Source organism: Convolutriloba macropyga, chromosome 9 (genome assembly GCF_964194025.1).
Source record: "Convolutriloba macropyga chromosome 9, txConMacr16.3, whole genome shotgun sequence".
NCBI classification, from domain to species: domain Eukaryota; kingdom Metazoa; phylum Xenacoelomorpha; order Acoela; family Convolutidae; genus Convolutriloba; species Convolutriloba macropyga.
This window is the reverse complement of record NC_134476.1, coordinates 30,211,679-30,238,288: the sequence shown is the minus strand read 5'-3', so window position 1 is coordinate 30,238,288 and position 26,610 is coordinate 30,211,679. Positions and strand designations below refer to the sequence as shown.

Below are 26,610 nucleotides of genomic sequence, written 5' to 3'. Positions count from 1 at the left end.
CAAGAAACTGACGGAACTAGAGAATCAGTCATGGGAGAAGAAAAAGTTTTGAGTGGTTATGTTTATTCGGAGCAATATAGTGCAGCACGAGATAGTTTCCAGCTAAGAGGTATAAGTGTACCCGGTTAGACTTCCTAACATAGGTTATATTTTCTCAAGAGTGAAAAACAAATTGCCGCCTTTCCTACAAATTTCATAATTGAAATCACTACAAATCTTACAAAAATCCATGGCTAAACATTTACGATAAAAAAATTGCGACTGTTAGGGAAAAAGTCGCTCACCACTTAATTTCTTGAAAATAGTACAAACAATTCAACGCTACTTACAAACAGCATCAGCGTGAATCTCAATGGATAATAACACATTTGTATGAAAAACATTATATGGCACGTCGCGAATTGGAACGAATAATTAAGTAAAGACGAAACGAGGTTTTAAAGTTATATGAACAACAAGGCGGCTCGTTAATGTGCGTCCGCACATGATGTTCCGACCCGAGCTCATCTACATTTTTGAGTTAATTGTCAACCAAATGAAGAAAAAACAAAAATAGATGTTTGAGTTTAAAACAGTCGTTTCACAACCTATCTACTAATTGAATTACCTAATGCCATGCCTTATTGCAACGCAAGTGAGATCGGACCATAAAGAGACTATGAGACAAAAAAAAACAAAAAAATTAGCAAAAACAAAAACTTCACGGCAAAAACACATAGTAACTTAAAAGCACATAGTAACAACATCAAAATGCAGTCAGATAAAACCTTAACTACCCAAATTCAATTTGTCCTAACTATAAAGTGGACAGAAAGTTTTCCTAATGAGACTATGTTACAAGTCAACAAAGAGAACGATCAATGAGGCGAAAATCAATAATTAATCAACATTTTTTAAACCAAGAAATTTCAAAAGTATCAAAAATCATTAGCTTTTAACTAATTAATCCTTGATAAATTACTAAAAAAGTTACTAAAAAACCAAAAGGCCTAAGGCCTTGTCTTTGGGTAGTTTAAGCCTTACAAACGAACTAAAGAAAAACCTAAAAAAAAAAGAAACGATTTGCTAAAGCACAAACTATTGCTACCATTAAAATCATTAGCTATTATCTGAATATTAAGTATTTTTAATTCAATTCTCGTTTCTACTAATTCATTCAGCTGCAGGAATTATACTGGGAGAATAAATAAGTTTATTTGAGCCACATTTGTACACCACTGGGATCTGTTACTACGCGATTGTTCTGAAAGAAGAGAAAAAGAAGCGCAGAAAATGACCACTCATAAAACGTTTATTAAAAAGCATGTTGTCCAACAATCAAAGCAACGGAGACAAATAATATCAGTAGATATGTTATTTTTCGGAATACAAGAATTTGGATGTGAGAATAAGTTACAATTTGACGAAAAGAACAACAAAAACTGAAAAAATTGAAAAACGTTTGAATATGTATATCATAAAATTTCAGACAATAGGCTATGAACTGACTGAGTGATTCGAGTAAAATCAAAATTTTAATCCTCAATTACAAGCTTAAGAGACTTGTCAGCTCCTTACGGCTACCGAAAGAACAAAAACAGGCAAAAACAGCAATTTCAAGAAAAAAATTGAGCGAGAAAAGTGTCGAAAGCATTAAAAAATGAACTTTTCACAAAAAAACTTTTCTATGTTCAATTAATTTTTTAACATCAATGGGATGCTTCTTTCTCACCGAAAAAGTTTGAAAAAACCAAACATGAACAAATAAATTGGAACCACGAAATTTTTGAGAAATTTCGTAGTTTCAACGACATTAATTCCATTAGCTTTCAAAGGAATCCACTAAATACAACAAATTATGCCTCCATGGGACAACAAGTTGGTTGGCTATCCATATTGTTCAATAAGACCTTAAAACAAGTTATTGAGGATGAAAACAGCAACAAAGACAGGCAACAAAAATTCAGTAGGAAAGTGCCAGAAGCAAGTGTCGAAGCAATTTTTATCATAAGTTCTTCTCTGAAAACTTTATATATGATCCGTTGAACGTCTTCCCTAAACAAACGACAACTATCAGTATTATAATCTGATAAGATTTCAAAAGGCTCCAAAAATAAAAAAAAGTACCCGAAAAATTAAAAAAAAAATATATGAAAACTAGTGGCATTGAAGTTTTAAAACTAATAGGTAGAAGATAAAACTGCTAAACACATTATTTTTGACTGCCATTGAAAGAAAAGGGGATCCCAAAAGCAGTAAGACTGACTGAATGACGGTTCACGAATAAAAGTTTAGGATTGGTTAATGTTCCAAAAAAAATTCGAAAAGTTATTTTTAAAGTCTTAACAGCCATTAAAACCAAAAGCTTTTAACGGAGGTCAATAACTACGCTCATAAACAGCACAATGGCCGGGAAAAGATGTTTTCCATGCATAGCTAATCAATAGGAGATCACAATAAGTCTTAAGACTTTGAAAACAATAACAAATACAGGCAAAAACCAAAAATTCGGTAAAAGAGTGCCAGAGGAAAATGTCGAAGCCCCTTAAATCATAAGCCCTTCTCTGAAATCTTTTTATATGATCCATTGAAAGTACACCTTTAACCAATGGTTTCTATCAGTAATAGGATAATGTGATAAGTTTTCAAAAGGAACCAAAAATAAGAAAAGATTCTTGAAAATTTTTAAAAAATATATGAAAACTCCTGGCATTGAAGTTCTAAAACTAATAGGTAGAAGATGAAAACGCTCACCAGATTAAAATTAGCTGCAATAGAAACAAAAAGAGACCCTGTAAGTATTAAGCCTGACTAACAGCCCACGAAAAAAAGCCTCGGATCGGTTAATGTTCGAAAGAAAAAATTTCGAAAAACTTTTTTAAAGTCTTAACAGCCATTAAAATCAAAAGCTTTTAACGGAAATCAAAAACTACGCTCAGAAATAACACGATGTTAGCAAAAAAATGTTTGTCATGCATAAATAATCAATAAAAGATCACAATAAGTCTTAAGACTATGAAAACAACAACAAAAACAGGCGAAAACCAAAATTCAGGAGAAAAGAGTGAGAAGAAAATTTCGAAGCCATTTAAACTATTAGCTTTTCTCTGAAAACTTTATCTGTAATCCAATTAACGTATTTACCAAGCCAATGGGATTAGATTAATATTTGGATAATGTGCACAATTTTTGGATAATGTGATAAGAATTCAAAAGTAACCAATAATACGACATTTATTGAAGTCACATAATCAATAGTTAGAAGATTAAACCAACAGCAAAATTTATTTTAGTAATTGTGTTTTGTCATTACTGAGACTGACCAAAAAAGTTCAAGGAAATTTTAAGATTGATTAATGTTCAAAAAAATCTCCGAAAAAACATTTTCTAATTCTTATCAGCTATTAAAATCAATAAATTTCAACGCAAGTCAATAATTGCGCTCATATATGTTTCATAAAGAATATAGGGATGTTTGTCACTCATAGGTGATCAATACGACATTGCAACAAGTCTAATGACTATGAAAACAACAACAAAATCAGGCAAAAACCAAAAACTCAGTAGAGAAGTGCGAGAAGAAGGGTCGAAGCCATTTGAAACCATAAGTTTTTCTCTGAATAATTTATTCATGATTCATTGATTGTATTCTTGAAGCCAATATGAGCTGTCAATTAAAGAATAATTTGATAAGATTTCGAAAGTAATTAATAATACGGAAATATCCAAAAAAAAACTTAAAATTTTTTGAAATCTTGTGTCGTTGAAGTCATATAACAAAAAGTTAGGAGATGAAACCGCCAGCTAGATAAAATTTGGTTACAATAGCAAGGAAGAGGGTGCTGTCATCGCAGAAATTGACTTACAATTCACGATAATAGGTTTATGATTGGTTAAAGTTCGAAAAAATTTTCGAAAAACTATTTTTAAAGCCTTAGCAGCCATTAGCTGTCCACTCAAACCACTAGATATGCTCACTTAAATCTCATGTGGAACATATTGCACTTTTAGTCAACGAGTCCATGCCATAAGACTCCAAAAATTAGTAAAACCTCAAAAGAAATTCAAAATTTCATTTAAAATTACGAAAACTCAGAGTCGAATTTAAAAGAAAACACGAGCAATTCCTTGAAAACGATTTTTTTTGTTCATTGGGCTTCATTTGACTGTAAAGGAGGTTTGTCAATAACAGAACCTCGATATGAAAAGTGACTTGTCTCTAGGTGACATAAAAAAGCAAAAAAGAAGTAGAAAAGTTTTATAAAAAAAAGAGCTCTCAAATAGATTTCGATTATTTTTGGATTGAAGCTCCCCATGAGACTAGAATTAGTCTTTTTTCTCGCCTTTAGTCTATTAGGAACACAAAATTGGTCCATTTGTTGGCGTGAAATTTAATTCTGAAATACTATTTTTATAGAAAATATTTTAATTTGGAGAAAAATTACACTAAAAGTGAACAAATATCCCGTGTTCAAACAAAACTTCAATCCTCGATAACTCCTCGAAAAAAAACGAAAATTGAAAAAATCTTTTTAATTTTGAATTCTACGCCGCTTTTTAATGATACCACTCATATTTCTCTACGATGAATATATCGATCGGCCAAAATTGACTGAACAAAGAAAAACCCATTTGAGTATATAGTTCCTCCCCCCCCCCCCCCCCCCACATGTGGGGTCGGAACAAAAAAATTTTTGGCGAGAATCTATTGAACTGAAACACTTCCTTGTTAAAATCACCCCAGTCACTGCTAAAAAAAGCTATATAAATCAGGCGAAATGTAATACTTTTCACTGCGATCCTTTCACTTTTTTCTTGTGTTTACAACTCGGACAATTAATTTGACAAACATTTTCACAACTTTCACAGTTATTTTACTACACTACTTAACGTGTTAAAGATATTCGGCGAATTTGGCGGCGAATTTTGAAATATTTGCGGTTTGTAGAAGAGATTTTTTCACCGTATCCACCACTAAAAACTGCAAATCTTACATCCAGTTACCGCATTCACCCTAAATCTTAGTTTTTAAGCTCTTTGCAATATTTAGTGCTGCGACACCTCGACTCAAAATCCCGTAGAGCAATCTTATTGAGATCTATTAATGCATTTATACCTGTGAGGAGTAGTATCATCCTGTCAGTGTCACTGTCATCTTGGGTGTCGTCATTAATGACAGTGACTAGACTGCAGTTGGTGCTGTCCTCAGATGTCTCCACTTTACATCTGCAGATGTCACTGATGTTGAATGCTGTCTCGTTCTGGTACATCCCACTCAGCCCAATCACTGAAAACATGCATTCACATATGAAACTTTTCTTCCTTCACTGGCTGAGATCCCAGACTTCAGACCCGAGAGAACTCTGATTAGACCATTTTCCAGACTTCGCCTTCCAACCAGATCCTTTTCCAGACCCAAAACACTTCTGATCAAACCAATTTTACACCCAAAACACTTTTTACCCAAGAAATTTGTGCAGTGCCTTACAACTCATTGTGGGATCCAATAAAATCGTGCGACTATAGTGAGATCATATGTTGCTTAGTTCTTGATCCTGAACCTGGGGTACATTTTTGTCATCTGTCGATGATGGAATCATCTTGGGGAATCACAACACAATAAACATAACAACCAATTTTTGAATTGTTATCATTTATATAATGTGGTTTTAAAGTTTTTCACATTTCAGTATTCTCATCATTTTCAAATAATTTAAGTAAGTAATTGCTTGTTCTGATGTATATGATGTATAAGTTTAATATAAATGAAAGCAATGATCCCTCAGATTGCTCAGTAAATTTCCCATCCGATGTGTAAAAATTAAAAAAAAAGCTTAACAAAATTCTCCAAAGAATTAGAAACTACTCCATAATTTTTTTAATAATATTATTAACCTGCCAGAACGCCAAATATAAGAAACCAATTTTTTTTAAGGTCAGCCAAAAAAAATATTTGGGCTCTAATATGGCCTCAGATAAACACATACAAAACGCTGCAGATAAAGTTTGTTCACTTGAAAAAGAAATTGGTAGTTTTTTGGGAGCGCCTTTTCAAGTCACTCAAAACTACGTTTCTTATAAAATCTTACAAGATACGTACGAAAACTTATAATTCTATGCAATAATCTTTCTCTGTCCATACAACGTTAAAATGTATCTGTGATCTTACAAACTATGGATTTTTCTGTAAGTTCTTCAGAGAGTTTTATAAGACCTTCTTCTATTTGTACCTGAGATGACAAAACATCTAAATTAAACAACAAAGTGAATCTTTCAGAAACTATTTCAGGAAAACAAACATTTTTTTGGATAACATCCCCAATTATTTACAATCCGAGCACAAACAACGTTTGCACACAAACAGAGCAGAAATTGTTCCATAGAGTGCATACGCTTTTGACATTCAATGAAGTCGCATGAGATAAAAATAAAACTGGGGTACATTTTGTCATCTGTCGATGATGGAATCATCTTGGGAATCACAACACAATAAACATAACAACCAATTTTTGAATTGTTATCATTTATATAATGTGGTTTTAAAGTTTTTCACATTTCAGTATTCTCATCATTTTCAAATAATTTAAGTAAGTAATTGCTTGTTCTGATGTATATGATGTATAAGTTTAATATAAATGAAAGCAATGATCCCTCAGATTGCTCAGTAAATTTCCCATCCGATGTGCAAAAAGTAAAAAAAAAGCTTAACAAAATTCTCCAAAGAATTAGAAACTACTCCATAATTTTTTTTATAATTTTATTAACCTGCCAGAACGCCAAATATAAGAAACCAAATTTTTTAAAGGTTAGCCAAAAAAAATATTTGGGCTCTAATATGGCCTCAGATGAACACATACAAAACGCTGCAGATAAAGTTTGTTCACTTGAATAAAAAATTGGTAGTTTTTTGGGAGCGCTTTTTCAAGTCACTCAAAACTACGTTTCTTATAAAATCTTACAAGATACGTACGAAAACTTATAATTCTATGCAATAATCTTTCTCTGTCCATACAACGTTAAAATTTATCTGTGATCTTACAAACTATGGATTTTTCTGTAAGTTCTTCAGAGAGTTTTATAAGACCTTCTTCTATTTGTACCTGAGATGACAAAACATCTAAATTAAACAACAAAGTGAATCTTTCAGAAACTATTTCAGGAAAACAAACATTTTTTTGGATAACATCCCCAATTATTTACAATCCGAGCACAAACAACGTTTGCACACAAACAGACCAGAAATTGTTCCAAAGAGTGCATACGCTTTTGACTTTCAATGAACTCTCATGAGATAAAAATAAAACTTCAGGCGCTCATAGGAATGTTGAAACAGACAAAAACTTGCAAAATTATTTTAAAAAAAACTCAGACAAAAGATTTTGAATTATTGGTACAAATAAAAAAATGATGAATTGAGTGCATAGGAATGTTGAAACAGATAAAAACTTGCAAAATTATTTTAAAAAAACTCAGACAAAAGATTTTGAAATATTGGTATAAAAAAAATGATGACATGAGTGCAATTACTATAAGGGAAGACTAGAAACATTTTTAGAATTGTTTATAACATCCTACAACTTTTTAGAAATCCTATTTCTAATTATCATTTTTCAATTCATTTCCTATCTATTTTGCTGTAAATGGCAATTACATTTTATAATGTTTCAGTTCATATTCCATTTACGAACTCTCATACGAACTTACAAGTCCGAATCTTACAGTATTAAACGTGGGATCTTATAAGTTTGACTTTGCCTTATATGAATAGCAACCTTGAGTTTCTAGGGTTAATGAAAACAAAATGCAACCTAGCCAGCCCAGTGGATATAGCCAAACCAGAAAATTTTTCTGAAACATTTGTCTGCATAACATTCCTAATAATCCTTGCAGGGGACAAAAATTAACTCCACTTATATCGACAAGTATGAAGTGGAGAAAAGTGCAACCGCTGTAATAAAAACTCAAATAATTCAACACAATTTCTGAAAAAAACTCAAATGCTTTGCTCATAAATAACGTCTTGAATAATTTGAAACATTTCGTACTGATGCAACCAAATGATCAATCTGTTTTCAGGCAAGCGTTCACTTTTCGCATATTTTTAAATATCCAATTCAATATCGGTGCTTTCTACAATCAAGAAGACGGACTGAAGAACTTGAAGATGATTGCAAAAAGGCTGCCCATGGATATTTAGCTGAAACTAATATTGGCCATTCAAGCGACATCTGTAGACATGATACGATTTTCTTAAATGACTTGAGAAAATTGCCAATTTAGGTATGCATGTTGACCTGATCCAGACAAAAGTAATTTGTTCGATTTAACAAGAAACAAAACGATAGACGATTTTGAATGCGTTTTGAGTTTTCGAACAGTATTTCTTCTTCCTTTATCAATTTGCGGAGCTATCGAAAAATTTTCAATTATTGAGAAAACCAAAATTAAAAAACAGAAAAGAGAAATGAGAGAAAAAACTCGACTATCAAGAATTGCAAAATGTTGATGCATTCTGAGTGTCGTGCCGTGATTTTTGCCTCAGTGTAATTCTGAATCCTACATTATTTTTATTGGTATAATGTTTTAAAGATTCATCAGTATTTGGAAATTGTTCTTACTCGCTTTCCTGCTCTTGCTCAAAGCATTTTTTTTCGTAATTTTGTAACCAAATGGCTCAAAAAATTGCAACGATAATGGGCGTTTTATTTCGATAAAATTTGGACAGGCTATTATAAACAACTGATACCATTATGCAGTTTTGTAAAGAAAACTTGCCTATGGTGTTATAACACATCAGAGAAAAAAAACAGTTCCCTGTCATGCTTTTTTTCACAAAGTCACTTACAAAATCAAAAACGCTGATTCTTTTTTTTCCGGATCAGTGCCACAGGAAATGTTTAGTCATACTGGTCTTTTTCATACCAGTTTTGTGTAACATTTTTTTGCGTTTTCTACTAATTTCATAACTTTTATCCAATTAAGCTATGGTGATTTTAAATTTCTTATTTTACGAGTGTCATTGAAACAAAAAGGGCGCTAAAGTAAATACCAGTCAAAACAAATGTTTAATCGAATCTGCTTAGCAAAAGTCACATGCACTTATTCTGAAAGGTCGGTTTCGGAAAGAAAACCCACTTCATTTTAGACAGGAAATAATCCCCACGAAAAAAATCCCCCAGGGCTCTTCTTTACTAAAACTATTTTCACTAGAACTAATTTGTTTGGGACATGTTTGGGTCATCTTAGGCATATAACAGACTTAAAATGCAATTCCGATCTAATTTTGTCACTCAACCGTTTCAGACACTCTTTAGCTCTCTTTGTCTTCTTTCAAATTTTGAGAGTTAGTGATGACAAATTTCTATACATTTGGACGAATTTTTAGCTTGCCGGATGTTAAACAATTATAATATGTTTTGCTAAAACTTGATAGTTGACATTTGGAATCATTTTGTCTATCTTTTCAAAACTTCTTGAGTTCTTTTGTAATTTATTGTTAAACTGTAAATAGATTTGCTGTTGAAATCGTTTTGCTAGTTTAGAAATAAATCATGGATCATATGGTTTTTTCTTACTCATAGGAGGCATTCGATTATTTGATGGGAGGTTTTTACTGAAGTGGAGAAAATAGTTCTTCTTAAGTGATGTTTACTTTTATTGGCATTTCGCGCTTCCCTGCTGTTTCCATTTCCCTGACCAGAGAGAAATGGAATTGAAAGGGCCCTGGAGAACAAGGATAGGAAAGTGGCAGTTTGTCAGAGGTTTTTAATGTATATATACAACTTTTTTTCTCCCTTCCTTTTCAATTTTCCTCAGTTCTCTCTATTTACAGGCTTTTGTATTTTCATCGTGTTCTACACCATCGCGTCGATTGACGAAATATCTGTTGGTAATAATTGTTTCGGACTCCCAGCTTCTTCTTGATTTGTTGATTTGTTCAAAATAAGGAGCTAAATGAAGGAAAAAAAATTAATTAGGTGACTGCTTCGGATGTCAAGTTTTACTTTCAAAACAATCCGGTGTCTTCTGACATCTTTTAAAGATCGTTTCACAGATTTTTGGAGTCAGATGGGGTGAGCAAATTCAAATTGGGTCAGTAATTTTGGATCACTAATCACGCTGAAGTAAAAATTAGAATTAAAAAACGAGTGATTTTAACTTGAGTTTTTTTTTCAAAGTGTACTTTTAAAGTGATGTGAGAAAATGGTCCTTGAGAAAAAAATTGTTTGAAAAAATTTTTTGTTCACTGCCAGCCGGCAATTTTGTATCTGTCTTCACTGTTTTTTCCGGTATTCTACGGGGTTTGCTAAACGGTTTTCGAAGTCCATTCTTAGGTTTTTTAACGTGTTTTTTTACCGAGTCAATGAAAATTTTTGTGTTTTGTCAATGAAAATTTTTTGGTCAGGCGTTGTTTTTAATTTTCGCTTTCGTTCAATTATGTTCTTTTTATTTGTAAAATTTATTTAACTGGCCTTCTTCTGAGCTGTTGTTTGCTTAATAGGGAATTTTGCTTAGTTTAGTACAGACAAATATTGGCTTACTGGAGTATCTGTGGGGTCCGGAAAGAGACAGGATCTCGACAGAAGAGACAAGAGTGGACAACACTTCAATCACAGAGATAGTCTCATTCACAATCACAACTGTCATAAGACACACAAACACTATACAGATCACTATTGCCGTGTACAGATGCATCTCGTGTCAATAACTCCTCTCCGCCTTTAGAATTGAAAAAAAGTCATTACGAGCCAGTGCCCCCTACAAAATTATTAAAATTACTATTGCGCTAATTTGTGAAATTTTGCTAAAAAGGCATCGATTGTAAACGATGTTACCAATTATAGTATCTTATTATACATGTAATAATAAGCTACGTTTTGCGGAATAAGGGGGTCAAAATGGACCAAATGGTTCACTTTATTTGGTAGAGACACTGGCTCGTAATGTGTATCGCCTCCAGTAACCTCTCTGTAGATAATGGAAATACAATTCAGATTGAAGTTTTACTTCGTTTCAGAACCACTTCACTTCAATTCAGTCCCACTACTTGTGGTTATCGTTCGGGTTCAAGTTCACTTTTTGATTATAAACTATTATAATGTTGAGCAGCTAATAACTAAACTGAAAACAGCTCCAATACTATTTACAAAAATAACCAAACTCAACTGATTTAATTAATAAGCAATTACTTTCCACGGTCAAATTTGTATTCGTCCAAAAAATATTGAAAACAATTTGATAAGTATATATTTATAACCTTTAATCATACAGAAAATTTACACTTTGTACAGAATATTTTTTCTATCGTTATTGAAAATAGTACGCAGCAAAATCAGAAATTTTTTCAGAAACGGAAAGTAATTTTCCGTCAACCGATGAAATAGAATTTTTAATTTTAATAACCAGTCGTCTGTAATTTATTTGGTAACCTAATGAAAAATTTTTTAAAGTATTGTAAAACAACGGGGAAGTATCCTACTACGCTTGAGTATGTCTGAATAAAGCAGGATAAAGTAACAAGTAACAAATGCAGAAATCTGTTTTATACCGGGAATAACAAAATAGCAAATCTCTAAACCATGCAAGCTGCTGCTAGTAGAAAAACAAAAAAGAGCTCATCGTTTATTTCACCTGCTTCTAATTAATTATTTGCACGCTTTTTCGCTATATTATGATACTATACCAAAATAAGGCTTAAATAATTAAACTGTGTACCAAAATTGCCAAGCTGGAAAAACGCCTGAGGTAAATTAAAGCTAAAACTGAAGAAAAATAACCGTTTTAATAGTAAAAGCTTGCATTGTTGTTCGTTTTTAGTTTACACATCTCCAAAATAATGTTGCCAAGTTATTCAAAAAATGTGAGAGAAAATCATTGAATTTTTATGATAAAGTTAATATTTAATACAACTATATGCTGTCAAATAATGGAGTTAGTTTTTAGCAGTTTTAAAGTTTACAGAGCTTGAAGAAAAGCAGCTGTGATTAATTCCGGTTTTGTGCGAACGTGAACAGATTACCAGCAATTCAAAGTTGTTTATAATTGTTGTCTTCCATAGAGAGTAACTCATGTGTAGCGTTGCTTCGATGTTACATTTTGGCTTTCAAATTGGAGCAGTTTTGGGGTTTAAAGCATACAAAACTCGAATTATAAATTGGAGTTTTATAATTCAAAAACTGTTCTGAGCAGGTGTTATCAAGACTGTTATAGCAAATGAGTGAAAAAAATGAGCTGAATATTTATTTTCGAACCATGAAAACTGAACAAAATCGGACGATAGCCGATAAAATTTGAAAGACCAGAGCTGATTAAACCATCACCAACAACTTTTACTTATTACCCAGCCGGAGATCCAAACGCTAAAAAGCGCAAAAATATGTAAGATTGGTGGAGAATGCGTTGACTTTAAGTATGAATTACGCTTGAGCAGAGATTTCACATAATTTTTGGGAAAAAAACCTCGGAAAAATCCTCACTTAATTTTAGATATGAAATAAACCCCCAAAGGGAAATAAAAAATCGCTTGATTTTTAACGAGCTGCGCATTTAGCACGTTTAGCCGTGCATCGCGAGCCATGAAAGTGCCTTAGCGGCCCATAGGAATTGATATGAATCTACCACAACCGAACAAATTATCTACCACATGTTGCTTTTAGAAGACTATAATGAAAATTGACTTTGATTTTTAAATTGAATCATTGGAAAGCAAAAAAATGGAAAGCTTTTTTTGTGTAAGCATTTTTTGAAAACCAGAATTAACTGAAGCATTTTCTTTGGAACAATTTATGGTACATCATCTGAGCTGTTTCACCTAATTTCAGAAAAATAATTTGCTTTACATATAGCATTTGAAGTACATTTCAGAATTTGAGTTATAAATTATAAATACTTCGAAGGTAAAAAATTTAAACAAGAGGGCAAAATAACCGGTGCCAAAGGGTCAAAATTAAGCTTAGTTTCTAGGGTCTCAGTCAATTAAAAATACAAATAATTGACAATTATATAAAGCCGCTAAAATTGAAATCGAGCCCATATTCATATAAAGCCGATATAAAACTGATTGCTTTGTATCGGAACATGAAGACCATTGCAGACCTACATCTTTTTTATTTGAAAAAGAGAAACAAGCAGAATTGTGAAAGTAACTTCCTTTGTTACAGCATAAGAGGAATAGATTTTCTTAGCTTAGGGGACATAGTTGTGTAATAAACCATTTCAAGTAAGAAAATTTACTTTTTCACCGGAGTGTTAGTTTAAATTAACATGCATAACTCAGTTTTAGAGAGACCGGTTTGAAGTCCTCTAAGACGTAATTCACTTGCAGCTGTCACACACGACTATTTCGCTGTAGTGATTCTCCAAGCGAGCACACTTGTATGAACGCTGACTTAAGAATCGCGACGCGATTAGCAACTTCGATTTCTACTACAAGTGTAAAAACGAGTAGCAAGAATTGGGATTCAATTTGGCGAGTGACTAGTCATGAGAGGCAAAAGCAAGAGAATGAAACTAACATAAATAGGAAGTCTGAACAACATGTATTTCACAATGTGAGTAGGAAAAACTAGACGGGTATGTGAACTGCTTAACAAATTCACGAAAATGCTATGATCAAAAATTATTGAGGGAAAAAAGTTCTGTAGAAATTGAATCCAGCCTATGTGTTATGTAATAACCCAAATATTTTCAACCAACTCCTAATTCCGATGTTTAATTCTTAAAAAACTACATTGTTTTGTGTCTTTTCATCATAATTTCAGGAAAAAGACATTTGAAACAATCAAAATTATCTAATATGCCTCAAAAGGTAATAAAAATTTAAACTAAACAAATTAAAAGTTACGCACATCATCTTCGATTAAAAACATGAGATGAAATCAAGAAATGCTTTTTAATTTGAAATGAAAGCTTTTGATTGTTACTAAAAGAATGAAAAATTTCTGGCTTCAGACTGCCAGAGACAAACGTAGAATTTATCAGACGCTACAAAACAATTGCCATTTTTTTCACAAACAAAAAACTACTTTTGCCTATTTAATGTGTCTTTCAACTACTGCGAATCAAGATCTTGAAAATTTTCTTTTGAAATCTTAACGATTTCAACAGAATGGGTCATGTATATATTTGAAAATAGTAATAGTACGGGAAGCTTTTTTTTGTAACCTGTAATGTATTTCAGCTTATATTATAAAGTACATTGTTATAGTCTACATAAAGAAAAAATCTTCTGTAAACATTAAGAAAACTTATATTAAAGCAGGGAAACTGCTGTCCTAACTTTGGTCATACCTCAAACAACAATGCCATAGATCAACAAGTTGGAAGAGGAAAAAATACAAAAAAGAACCAAACAATAACTTATAGCAAACAACTGTGAAAATTCAGGTTATCAAGAAATAGATTAGAGCTTAAAATGATATGTAGCCGACGATAGAAAAACTCAAACCAACAAAAAATCTGTTCCCTAATACCTGGCAGAAATTTTTCTAATGGTTCTGTGTTTTTAATGCCAACACAATCCTTTATATAAACGCTTCTCACTCATCTTCTTCAAAGTTGGTCTTTTCTAAAAAAATGTTTCCAGACCCTTAGAGAGTTTTGAACTGAAATAATGAGATAGACTTTTTCAGAAGTCCTTTTTTACGAAGCTATAACAACAGCGAGATATTTGAAAAGAATATCAAATTCTAAAATAAAGTTCAACCGTGCTGAAAGCTGACGTTGTTTTTGAATATCATGTTTTTAAATGTAATGCAATAGACAAACACTTCTTGAAAAAAATTCTGGTTTTTTAAAAGCTGAAAAATTAATTACATAATATTGCCATTATACTTCAGCTAACTGCCAATCTAACAATTGATTGTTCTGATTTCAGAATAATTTAATTTGTTTTACGGATAAAGAAAGCAAAAGCAGAAAAGCTTTCATGATACAACTGAATACACTTTCTGCAATACACTAGTGCAAACTGAAAAAAAAACTAAATAATTTTGAATATAAAAAAAACGGAAATATAAAATTTTTAATTCTTCAGAAACAGGAAACACATTTCAATTTTATGGGGGGAACGAAAAAAATGTCTTTAAGCAGAGCGAAACATGTTTTACAGTTAGCTGTAGCTCTTCTTAACCATCATTTCACTTACAATTATTAGGTAATTGAAGTTTTGAAAGTATTTCCTTACAATTCGCGATTTCTACGTCCAAATGTTAGTCTAAAAACTTTTATGACAAACACAACGGTTTTGTTAAGTAACCATTCAATTAAAATTGTCTTTTTACATTTTTTTTAGAAATGTAAAACGACAATTTTAAAGTTCTAAAAACACTTTTACAATTCTATTACGATCATTGCGTCTATGAATATAAAAATTGGGGGGAAAAGAAAGTAGGAGCGAAGATTGACATTACATTTTATTTAAGGAAATTTTTCATTCACTGTAACTTTGACAGCACAGAAAAACTAGTTACAAAAATATAATACCAAATATATCTCGAAAAAGTTGTTTCTTCACTTTTATTTCCTTTTCCTGCAAAAAACAGCAAAAAAAGTCAATGTGAAGAAATAAAGCATTGTATTTGTGTACCAGCAGGTTTGTGGCAGATTAAATCAACGCTGAAGCAGTATAGAGACATTCTTGTTTTTAGGATGGCTAGTACTCTGTTCATGTCCCAATTTACACGGGCCAGTCTTGACATATGGGTAAAATTTACTGATTAAAAAATAGGATGCGCTCAGCTTAACTCCTGCCAAGAAGGTTTGATTTTTATGCGATTCGATCTTCCGCGTGGGTACTTGTAACATTTAATTTGCGTATAAAGACGTAACCACTCAGCTAAACGGGCTTTGTGGTAATGGCCTATAAACTAGCTTATATATAAATAATGTGTAACTACTATAAAAATTATCAGTTGAAAGCTACAAAAGTATGACATTACTCTGCTCAGACTTAATTTTTGGGTGTGAGTAATTTTCAGACTGTAGAGGATAAATTTAGACTGGGTGACCTCGATTTTATCATAATGAAGAAGAACAGCACATAAAGAAACTTAAAAATATCCTAGAGATGCAATGAATTAGGTTTTTACAATTGAAATGTGATCGTTTAGCGCTGAAATGCTCTGAGACTCAAGTCGGGCTAGTGTTTACTGAAAAAAGTTCCGTGCTTCTCTTCGCTTTTCCTCCAATTTTAAGTTGCACTCTTCTTCCAAAACATATTTTGTTCAGATCTGTCATTTAATGTACATTTGGAAGGCCAAATAACAAACAAACAATCTTTTATTAAGGAAAATATATTCCTAGACGGGAAGTAGATGTCGAGAACGGCAAATAGAAACAGAACAGAGTTGCGAAGAAAAGCGCTTGGATAGAACATTTCGCAAAATGAGCATATCTACGTTCATAATAGTGCATCTTAGTTTTCTTGCTTGTTCAAAGAAGCTCAGCTCATTATCTAAGTCTAATTTTTTGGATTTCAACGTTTGTTTCTTGAGAAACGATGTTCAAAGTTTCCAAAGGTTTTCACTTCTCTTGAACTTTCACAATATCAAACGTGAACCCATTAAAACAATTTTTAAAAAAATTGTTTACACGGTCAGGTCTTTATTTAAAAAAAATTTTAAAAAGTCAGTCAAGAGTCATTTCAATTTTATTCAAACTTCTGAGGTAGAATTATTGCTCAAAATTAAAATATTTTTTTTATTTTTTACCAATTCGCGCTCGTATACGCATATTTGCTTGAAAATTCCTTCGATAAAATAAAAAATACAATTTATTTAATAGAAGAGCACGTTGAAACGACAAAAATTTGATGTGACACACTAAAAAGCAACAATTTTTGCTTAATAATGTGCAAAAATGCAAAAATTCTTGAACAATATTGAGAACTTATTTTCAGATAATGTAAAGGCCCAACAGTAAAAACTTTTAATACAATTATTTTACTAAAACGCCAAATTTAGAGAAACATGCAACTCAAAATTGAGTCATTATATTTCGAATTTTTTCGTCCGCAATTTCATTAACACAGGGTACGCTTTATCTTTACATAGATTATTTTTCTTAATCACCAACCATTAACGTCAGTTTTGCATAGAATACGTGCCGTTTTGAAGTTATTTCGACATAATTCGTTCATCCAATCGACGACTGAGAACTGACATGTACAACCAAAAGAGCAGGCTTAGATTGAACTGAAACCATAACCATGGAGGAGAGGAAAACTTTTAAGTTTGAATGTTACATTGATAAAATTGCGGATTGTTGCAATCTAACTTGAGCATTAAAATACTGTGTCCTGTTAACGTGAAGCTTATAATTTTTCCATTAATCGATTTGGTCGTGAAAGTTTGAGTAATTTGAAAAAAAAGAAACTAAAGAACCTCTGATAGCTAAACATTAAGCTGAAAAAAAGTCCGATTTTTTGACCAGACGAAGAATTTTCAAACAGTTCGTTGAAAGAATTAGGCGAAGGAAGATAGATTTGAATATCACAGATATGAATTTTTCAAAAGAAAAATATAGATGTTATTTCGTCTCAATGGCTTCGTCCCCAGTGACTAATGAAGGAACTCCAAAAGTTTTGACCAAAAGTTTAAGTCCGCTTTTGGCAAGAGACGGATTCTCATCTGTGAATTGTGTTCTAATCTGAAACCGAATCTATCCCTTAAATTAGTTTCAAAAACAAAAACAGTGAGCACCAATAGGGATACAAAATTTCCAGTTTTGAATAGTTCCAACTTGAATTATTGAGATTTTAACCAAAACCTCAGGAAATGTATTTCAAAACTTGATTAGAATTAGCTGATAAGTTCCAGCAATCGGCCCCATTATTCGGAAAAGCTGAACAATAAGTTGTTGGCACTAAAAAACACCATATAATGTGACGGTAAGTTACAGTTCAGCGTATACAAAGTTAAAAAAGCGAATTGCACAACTTCATATCCCGACAGCTTGTAAGGCGCTAATAACTAACTGGGCTGTATAAAAATTCCTTGTCATTGATTAGAAAGCAGCCGTTACATTTGGTTCGCCGACCCTGACATTGGAATACAAAACCGCTGTCTAATCCCGAACAAAGCAAAAATTCAACGAGGCAATGCGAGTTGCACAGTCGAACGACGTTGATGTAACATCTTTGCTAAAAACAAAACCACGGGACAGAAAGTCAAACTGCAGCGTGAAAGAAAACGAATTGTGCAACCTCGAGAGACAAATCAGCAACTGCATAAAACAGATTAAGCTGAAGGAACAAGAGGGTTACGATCAGATCAATAAAAAAGGTCGACCTAGCAAAGTTAAAACAGCATTTAATCAAATTCTGCAATTTGATATTAGCCTAGAGAAGCTGCTTGACAAGAGAAATGATATCTTCAACAATTTGGAATCTCATCGACTTTACAAAAACTGACAACATGAATATTTAATCAAATCAGAAGCTGATTGGTTTCCATTTATCAACAATTTGACAAGCATGGCGAATCAGCAGAATCATACCTCTCTCCAAAGCAAGGCTGCAGAGACTAATGATAAAGTTTCAAAATCTATAGGAGAAACTTCTCAAGTCTCAGTTAAGAATTAACTAAACGAAAACCAGGACAGCAAGTCCAACGCGTCTTCCCATGAAAAAGCAAAGAAAGCAGAGAAATTTGCATCTGTAGAACAAAATTTTGACTCCGAGATGCGCTTGAGAAAATTTGAATATGAAATGAAACAGGAGGAGCCTGAGATGGAACTGCACCGTTAGGAAGAAGAAGGTGCTCTCAAACTGAAACTCGAAAAGGAGGCACTTGAAGCAAGAGACTCTGGTTCTGATGATGTGCCGCGCTTAGCATAAAAATCCAATCGCATTTCAATAGGAAAAACCCAAGGAGCCACGACCTCTTGGGCTGGCACAACAAATCAGATAAGTTTGTTAATTTTAAAGACTAGTTTTGATTATGCAAAAAAATTACCAAGCGGTGAGTATTTTGAACTCAACCGTTTACAGGACTGGTCTGGGCGCGACGTACTAAGCAGTAGTAATCAGCTACAAAAGTTGAGTTTAAATTCTTTTGACAGAAATCCCCCCAAGTGGCCGGAACTGTCGAATTTGTTTTTAGCAACAATTGTAAACCGTTCCATGCCTAGCTTAGAGAAAATGAGCCACTTGAAATTTTTGTTGACTGCGGCTATAGCAAGTATGGGCTACTCCGGAGAGCTGTATGGTGAAAATTGGGCTTTGTTGGAACAGAGTTTTGACCGACCATAACTATTTGTTGAGGCACAACTCAAAACTCTGCGACATCAACAGGCATTCCGAATGTGCGATTCAAACGCTTTAATCAATTTTTCAACAACCAACAGTAACATAGTCAGTGATCTGAAACACTACAAATGTGAAGGCAACACCGCAAATCGCAATTGAAAAGTTGCCACATAATCTGAAAGAGAAAGGAGGGTTCTGTGTAGATGAAACCAATAAGGACCGACCAGATCTCTGTCTCCAAGAAAAATGATCACCAGGAATGGCATTCATTTACGAAAGCTGACGACAGCCCCCAGGGGAACGTAAGAAGGATCACCGACGAAAAAAGAACAAAACTAAGCAATTCGCTAAATCCTCTACTTGTAGTGCGAGTTCAAACGTAAAGGAAGCGGAGCCAACGAATAACAATGAGTGCCCCATCCAATGAAACGCACACAATTTAGAATTATCTTTTATTTAAAAACATGAACGTGATTAATCGTTATGCTACTGTGAGGAGGCAACGCCTTTGCTACAGATGTTTTATTTAAAAAAACGACATACAATCAAAAATTGTAAAATCAACGCTTGCTGTATAAATGGATGTACCAAAAAGCACACACCGTTAGCTACACTCAGAAAGCTAAACGGACGTTAATAATCACGCAGTCAACGTATGCGCAGCAACAATCAGTTGAAGTAACGGAGCTATGAGCTTTCTTCAGATAGTTACAGTCTCGATTCAGAGCGGTAGCTTCAGTTTTAAACACATGCTTTTTTTGATAGTGGATCAGCGGTATCATTCATCGGTCAAATCATTGATGAAAAATGCGATCAAAAGCTAACGATGTTACGCTAAACTTAGCTTGTGTACACGGAAAGAAAGATTAGAATACAGAAAAGGTGTCCATCAAAATAAAGGGGCCGCATGCATAAGTACATTCAATCGAAGCGTTTGTACGCCGATTAATTTCCTTGGGAAGCACAAAATACGACTGCTATAAGCTGAAGCAAAGCTTCAATCACATGTAGGTTCCCTCTAACAAAACGTTCAATTTGAAGGAACTCATTATCATTCTGGTCAAGATGCTTACAAGCTACAGAGACCATTGTACTACCAGATGGGAACGCAAAGTGAACTTTTGGACTTTCTAAAAGAATTAAGATGGGTCGTCATTGAACCCATGGCAAGCAAGAGATGATGAAACTTTAGTCATTTCGCCGCCACAGAAGAAGTGAAAGTGACTGAGAATTTCTAAAAATGGTTCAACATAGAAACCTATGCTTCCAGAATTAACTTCGTCAGTCAGTCAAAGAAATAACTGAAAACACAAAAAGATGCTAGAGAGTACTACAAAACTTACAAGTCAGCAATATGAAGTGGGAATGTTGTGGATTGAAGCAAAACCGAACCTGGCGATTGAAATTACAACTCATCATTTATTGATGAGTCAGTTTTACTCATCGGAACAAAGCTTCCAAAAGGACCGAAACCAGATAGGCTTTTACCAACAATCAATTGATACAGACGCAGCGAAGGAACTTGCAAAGATACTATACGCATCGAAAGTGAAAGGCCCCTTTGGAAAAGACTGGAATCTGCCACACCATCCAGTGCTCAACCCGAACAAGTGTTGAAAAGTAAGACGTGTTTGCAATGCCGCATCAAAATACAAAGACGTATGCCTAATGGACAAGCTACTAGCAAGACTGGATTTACTGCAAGGGCTTACTGAAGCAGATATCGTGAAGGACTAATAGCCCTGACCGCAGATATTGGATCGATTTTATTGCAAGTGCAATTTTCCGAGCAGGATAGAAGTCGCCTGAGGTATCCATAGCGCCTGAGAAATAATGAAACAGCAGTTCAAATATGAGAATTTTAGCATTATTTGCTGGGAGCTGAGAGTTCTCCAACGAGTGGGACTCGATAACGAAGAAAATTATCCAATTTCAGCAAAATCATTACAGAAAACTTCTAAATGGACGATTTAATCAAATTAGTAGAAAGCCCTGAAGAGACAATCGAGGTTATCACTAAGTTGCGATATCTTCTTTTTAAGCATGGATTTGAACTGAGAAGGTGGGTATGCAACAGCGACGGGGTTTCTGAAGCATTTCCAACAGACTTGATTTCATCAGCAAGACCAAACAAGTAGAGGTTGAACCAACTAGGAGGAATCTTCAGTAATTGGAATACAATGAATGGTTACTTATGATAGTCTTCAAGTTTGCAAAGGTACCGATAAAAAACTTGAAACAGCAATAACTCAGAGAAAAGTTTTGTCACTTGTGTCTTCAGTATTAGATCAAATCGGAATGTTTGCTGCAATCAGCTTTCACGTGAGTAGACTTTTCAAAGGCATTTGGACTAAGAATGGTCAACATTGGGACAATGAAGTGGAGCATGGTGAAGAAGCAGAGTTCTTCATGTGGAAAGAACACCTTCCAAATGTAGCTGAGACAAGAATCGATCGAAGATAATTCAGTACTACAGCGGGGGACAAAACGGAACTTCATCTGTTTGCTGACGCAATTGAGAACACGATTTGTTGAGTGGCCTATAGACGATCTCAACCAAAGTAATACTCAGCCAACTTAGCATTTGTAATTGGAAAATGCCGAGTGGCACTAATGAGGCATTTTTTAATACCAGGACTGGAATTGCAAGCGGCAGTCACGGCAGTACGGTGAAAAGAACAGATAGTCAAGGAACGCGAAATGAGGATACCATTTTGCAGTTTTTGGTCAGACTCAACAACAGTAATACAGTGGATACACAGCTTCCATCAATAACAACAAGTGATTGTGGTCAACCGAGTGGCAAAGATAACTGATGTTTTAAAGTGGAAACATGTGAGCTGTATCAACAACCCAGTGGGCATTGGCACGAGAGCAATCATCATTGAGGAACTTAGGAGAAGTGAGTAACTCCTTGTGCCGGCTTGGTTAAATTGACCACAGCGTGAATGGCCATAGCATGTAAATTTAGTCTCTGTCTCTCTGTCTCTGGTGAGAACATACCCTAATCAGTCTTCATGGCACACGCTGAAGAAAATAAAGCCGTTTTTAAACAGTAATGATTCAGTATTTTTTGACAGGCTAGTAAATACAGTGGCATACATACAGATCAGTCAATGAGGACCTTCTTTCAATTATGATGTGTATTGTGGAGAAAACATTGAATGCGAGACCGTTAACTCCAGAAAGTTCAGTTATTATCAACTTAGAAGCATTGACGCACAATCACTTCTTGCTTGGCAACAAGAATTGTTCCTTACCGGGCGCAAAAGAATTTGTGTACCATCGAAAGCTCTTTCGTCAAACTCAAGGCTATGCAAGTCTCGTTTGGGACAGATTTCTGCCCCAAAGAAATCTGCCAAGAAAGAGTATCTGCCATCGCTGAAATATCGACAAAAATGGCGATCTACAACGAAAGAAAAGCTCACAGAAGGCGATCCTGTTTAGTTGCTCGAAGACAGCAACAAGCGAGGATATTAAAATCTGTGTCGAATCACGGATATCATCAAATGATCCGACGGAGTGATTCGATTAGCGAAAGCTCGAACAAACGATGGAGTTTACAATAGACCAGCGGCGAAACTCGCTCCTGTGTTATAAACAGTAAAGATGTTTTCGCAACGGAAAATAGGGCCGGTGATGTGATGGTCGAGCATTAAAAATTCTCTCAAACAATTATATTATTGAAACCACAAAATTAGAGAAGCATGCAACGCAAATTTGAGTCATTATATGTCAACATATTTCGTTTCCAATTTTAATAACACTGAGTACGCTTTATCTTAACATAGATTATTACGTCAATTTAAAGCCGAAATCCTGTCGTTTAATTGGAAATTTCTATGGATAACCTAGATCGTTAACCACCAACTCCTGACGTCACTTATGCGTGGAATAAGTGCCGTTTTGAAGTTATTTCGACATAACTGGTTCATCCAATCATCGGTTGTGAATTGATATGTACAACCAAGATAGCAGGCTTAGATTGAACTGAAACCACAACCATAGACTTCTGGCCATTGGGTTCCAACTGCTGGCGAGCAAAGTTTAAGTTTTTTAATCAAAACCTATACCTAAAAATGATCATCTTCAACTTGAAGTTGTTTGTTTAACAAATTCTATCCGTTTCTCTCTCGACTGATAGAAAGATCATATCTTTATTTGAGTCAACAGATGTTTTCCAACAAAAATGTGTAACGAAGCTCATACATAATTGGTTACATATATTCTGGACATGATATAGCGCAAATAGAGATACAGAAGTTAACATCATTAATGAGAGTTTTCATAAAAAGTGTTAGAATGCAGCACTAAGGTGAAGGAGTGAGTTTAGGGGAAACAATAGTTTTTGTTTCAAAATAAGCTAAAATGATGCGAAATATTGGGATTGTTTCCGTCCTTTCAGTGTTATAACTGGTCCAGTTTCAACAATTATCTTGCACGAACTTGCATTAATTGTGCCAATGACGGTTATCTTGAAAGATGTCACTGAAGGCGGTTATCATGGTTATCTCACAAGACCTTCGAAGAAGATTTTTAGCTTCTAAGAAACTTGCAATCGTCTCAAAAGATAATAATCCTTTTCAGGAAATCTTTTTTTTGACAATTAAAAATTTTCTGAGCCATGTGAATGGGATCATTTTCTTATTATTCAGCTAAAAATGTTTCAATTAAACATAGGTCACGATCCAATCTGAACTCCAAAAAATCAATATTTAAGGAAACAAATCCCAATGTTTATTGGTTGTTTGCAGTTAGTTATTGTTAATTTGATCACATATTTCTGTGTGTTCGTTTGTTTATTTGTTTGTTTATTTTTCTCTTTGTTGTTCAGGCGTTCGATGGTTTCTATTTATTCATATGTTGGACTCCTCGGCTGAACCCCCCGGTTTGGTAAGACTTTGGGACTCATAAATATCAGGGAACTCAACATCTGCCCAGAAATCACTGTCGTTGTAGTACTGTTGTTTGGTCAAGCCACTAGTGGGTAACATTTTGATCAGCAGACTGAAATGTTTTCAAAACATTAACTACTTTCATTTCTTGCGTAAATTGTGTTATTGCATGTTTTTTGAATGTGTTTCTTATTTATTTTCTCTGTACAATTAACATGAAAAGATGTCAACTAGTTCAGAATGTCATATATGGTTTTAAGTAAATTTCTAAGTTTATTATATGTCATAAATCGTTTTATGGAATCTTGACAAACATAAAAAGATCATAAATGAAATCTAGTTGAACATTAAAAGATCACGAATCAACAAGCAGCAGTATTAAATTTTTTATACCACACTTTTTGTTCCGCTGAGATCAAAAGAACAGTTTCATCTTTTTACACAAAGTCATGTAGAGAAAATTTTACCTATACACAGTGGAGTGGCAATATAGTCTGCATAACATAGTAGGATATTACAGAAAAAATTTTTTGAAGACAAAAGTTAAAACGATTAGTAACTGCTAAGACTGCGTAGTTTGATAAAATAAACCGCTCTAACGAGCCAATTGTATCTCTCAGAAAACACATTAGAATCAAAAAGCTATATATTAGGTGGCGCATTCAGTTGGTAACCAACAGTTTTTCATTGGATTTTGTGCAAAAAATTTTCAAAAATTTTGTGGAACATTGTGGCAAAAACTGGTCACTAAATTCCACAACAAAGCATGTGAGTTTCTTTTTGAGCAAATCGATTTTATCCATGAAAGTTGCTTTTGCTATAGCAGCACTAATTCATCTTCAAAGCTAGTTGTAACTGCCGCACGAATCCGATAATTGAATTTCGGTTAAAGAAACAATTGTGCTCATTTTAGCTTCGTGAAATTTGATACAGATGAATTTTACAGAATTTCACAATTGCTAATCAGTTTTCATTAGGAGGAGTGTTTTTTTAAAAATGATAAATGATCAATTTTCATACAGGGGAGTTCTTTCAGAAAAAATAATAACTGATCACTTTTTATACAGAGGTTTGTATTGATAATAAAAAATCACTGATCACTTTTCATATAGAAAAACTTTTTAGAAATATATGATTATTGATAATTTTTCATACAGAAGGACTTTTCAGAAATTAATAATTGCTGATCATTTGTCAATATATATTATTTTTGCTACTATAAATAAAGCAATTACTTCTACTTCACCAAATAAACGCCGAGGAAAATTTAGGCTAAACTGGTTTTTTGACAGCTTTACAATTTGGTTTATTTTGAGTTTGCTTTGAAAAATTAAAAGATTGTTCTAGAAGATTTTTTTAATATTATAAATGAATTTGTAATAATTTTAATTTAGATTAAAACCATAACTTATAGTAATAAAATTTTGTTTCTATTATTTGGATGTTTCTTTTTCTCTTAAAAAGTTCTATATTATAAACTTAAATGCATAATGTACAAAAATGCTCGTTTTAAAGCAGTTTGTATAATAATGCAATGTAGTTTGAATATTCCGGCACTGTCGGCTTATTTTGTGTTCAGAAATGGAATCTGTCCGACATATTTTGTCGGAAAATTTCCGAAAATGGCCAAATAGGCCATTTTGAAGAATGTAGTTATATTTCACATTTTGATTGATTTTAAGATACTTTTTAAAGATCCATGTTTTAAGATACATTTTGTGGAAAATTATGGGCGAAATGGACCAAACTCTCCGTTTCAATTTGGTTGGGGATCTAGTCCGTTTTATTTGAGTAAACAAAAAATAAATTTGAACAAAAAAGGTCCATCGCGAGAGCTAAGTTGCCTGAATTATCCTAATATTCACAAATTTGAAGATCTCAATTCCTACTTGAAAAGTGACAATTCTTATTGGAACGATAATAGTTGAGGCCTCTTCTCAAAATGAATCGATCTGCTAAAAAATGCAAACGGACCTTTTTAACGAATGTTCCAACTAATGGGGTCAGAAAAAAATTTTGAGTAATATATGCAATGCAGACAAAAAAGACTTCCTCTTGTATTCATAATTTTTTGTGATAATAACCTGCAAGCAAACAAATAAGCAAAGAAGAGACTTAATCTTGCTTGTCATAAGCATTTTATATATATATATATATATATATATATATATATATATATATATATATATATATCTATATATATATATATATATATATATATATATAGATATATATATATATATATATATATATATAGATATATATATATATATATATATATATATATATATATCATTGTAAAAACATATTTTTGCAACACATTTGTAAGTTGCGTTATCAAATGTATTGAATGCAAATGTCATGTTCAAAAAATGATTGGACGAATATTCAGTTTGTAAAGACCCTTAATCGAAATAGGTCTTAACATAAACTTGTGACAGATTGTTTTTTAATGAATTAATAATATATTGCGAATAATTTGTTTTACAG

At 33.3% G+C, this 26,610-nt stretch overlaps 2 protein-coding genes across 3 annotated transcripts in view; both read right to left on the bottom strand.

The window, feature by feature from the left end:
* The window catches only part of LOC142345326 (uncharacterized), a 54,009-nt gene extending 42,346 nt beyond the window's left edge, over nucleotides 1–11,663 (bottom strand). The window contains exons 1-3 of one of the 2 annotated variants that reach the window (XM_075397325.1): nucleotides 10,918–11,663; nucleotides 10,521–10,698; nucleotides 5,096–5,266 (exon numbers count right to left, since the gene is read on the bottom strand). In XM_075397325.1, coding sequence (XP_075253440.1) covers nucleotides 5,096–5,266; nucleotides 10,521–10,674 — 325 coding nt within the window. In that variant the 5' untranslated portion in view covers nucleotides 10,675–10,698; nucleotides 10,918–11,663. The remainder of the gene's footprint in view (nucleotides 1–5,095; nucleotides 5,267–10,520; nucleotides 10,699–10,917) is intronic. The other variant, XM_075397324.1, reaches the window with a different exon arrangement.
* An 11,705-nt stretch (nucleotides 11,664–23,368) lies between these two features.
* Nucleotides 23,369–26,610, bottom strand: part of LOC142345723 (ammonium transporter Rh type B-like) — a 7,235-nt gene continuing 3,993 nt past the window's right edge. The window contains exon 3 of the mRNA XM_075398004.1: nucleotides 23,369–24,232. Within this exon, the coding sequence (XP_075254119.1) occupies nucleotides 24,082–24,232 (151 nt within the window). The 3' untranslated portion in view covers nucleotides 23,369–24,081. The remainder of the gene's footprint in view (nucleotides 24,233–26,610) is intronic.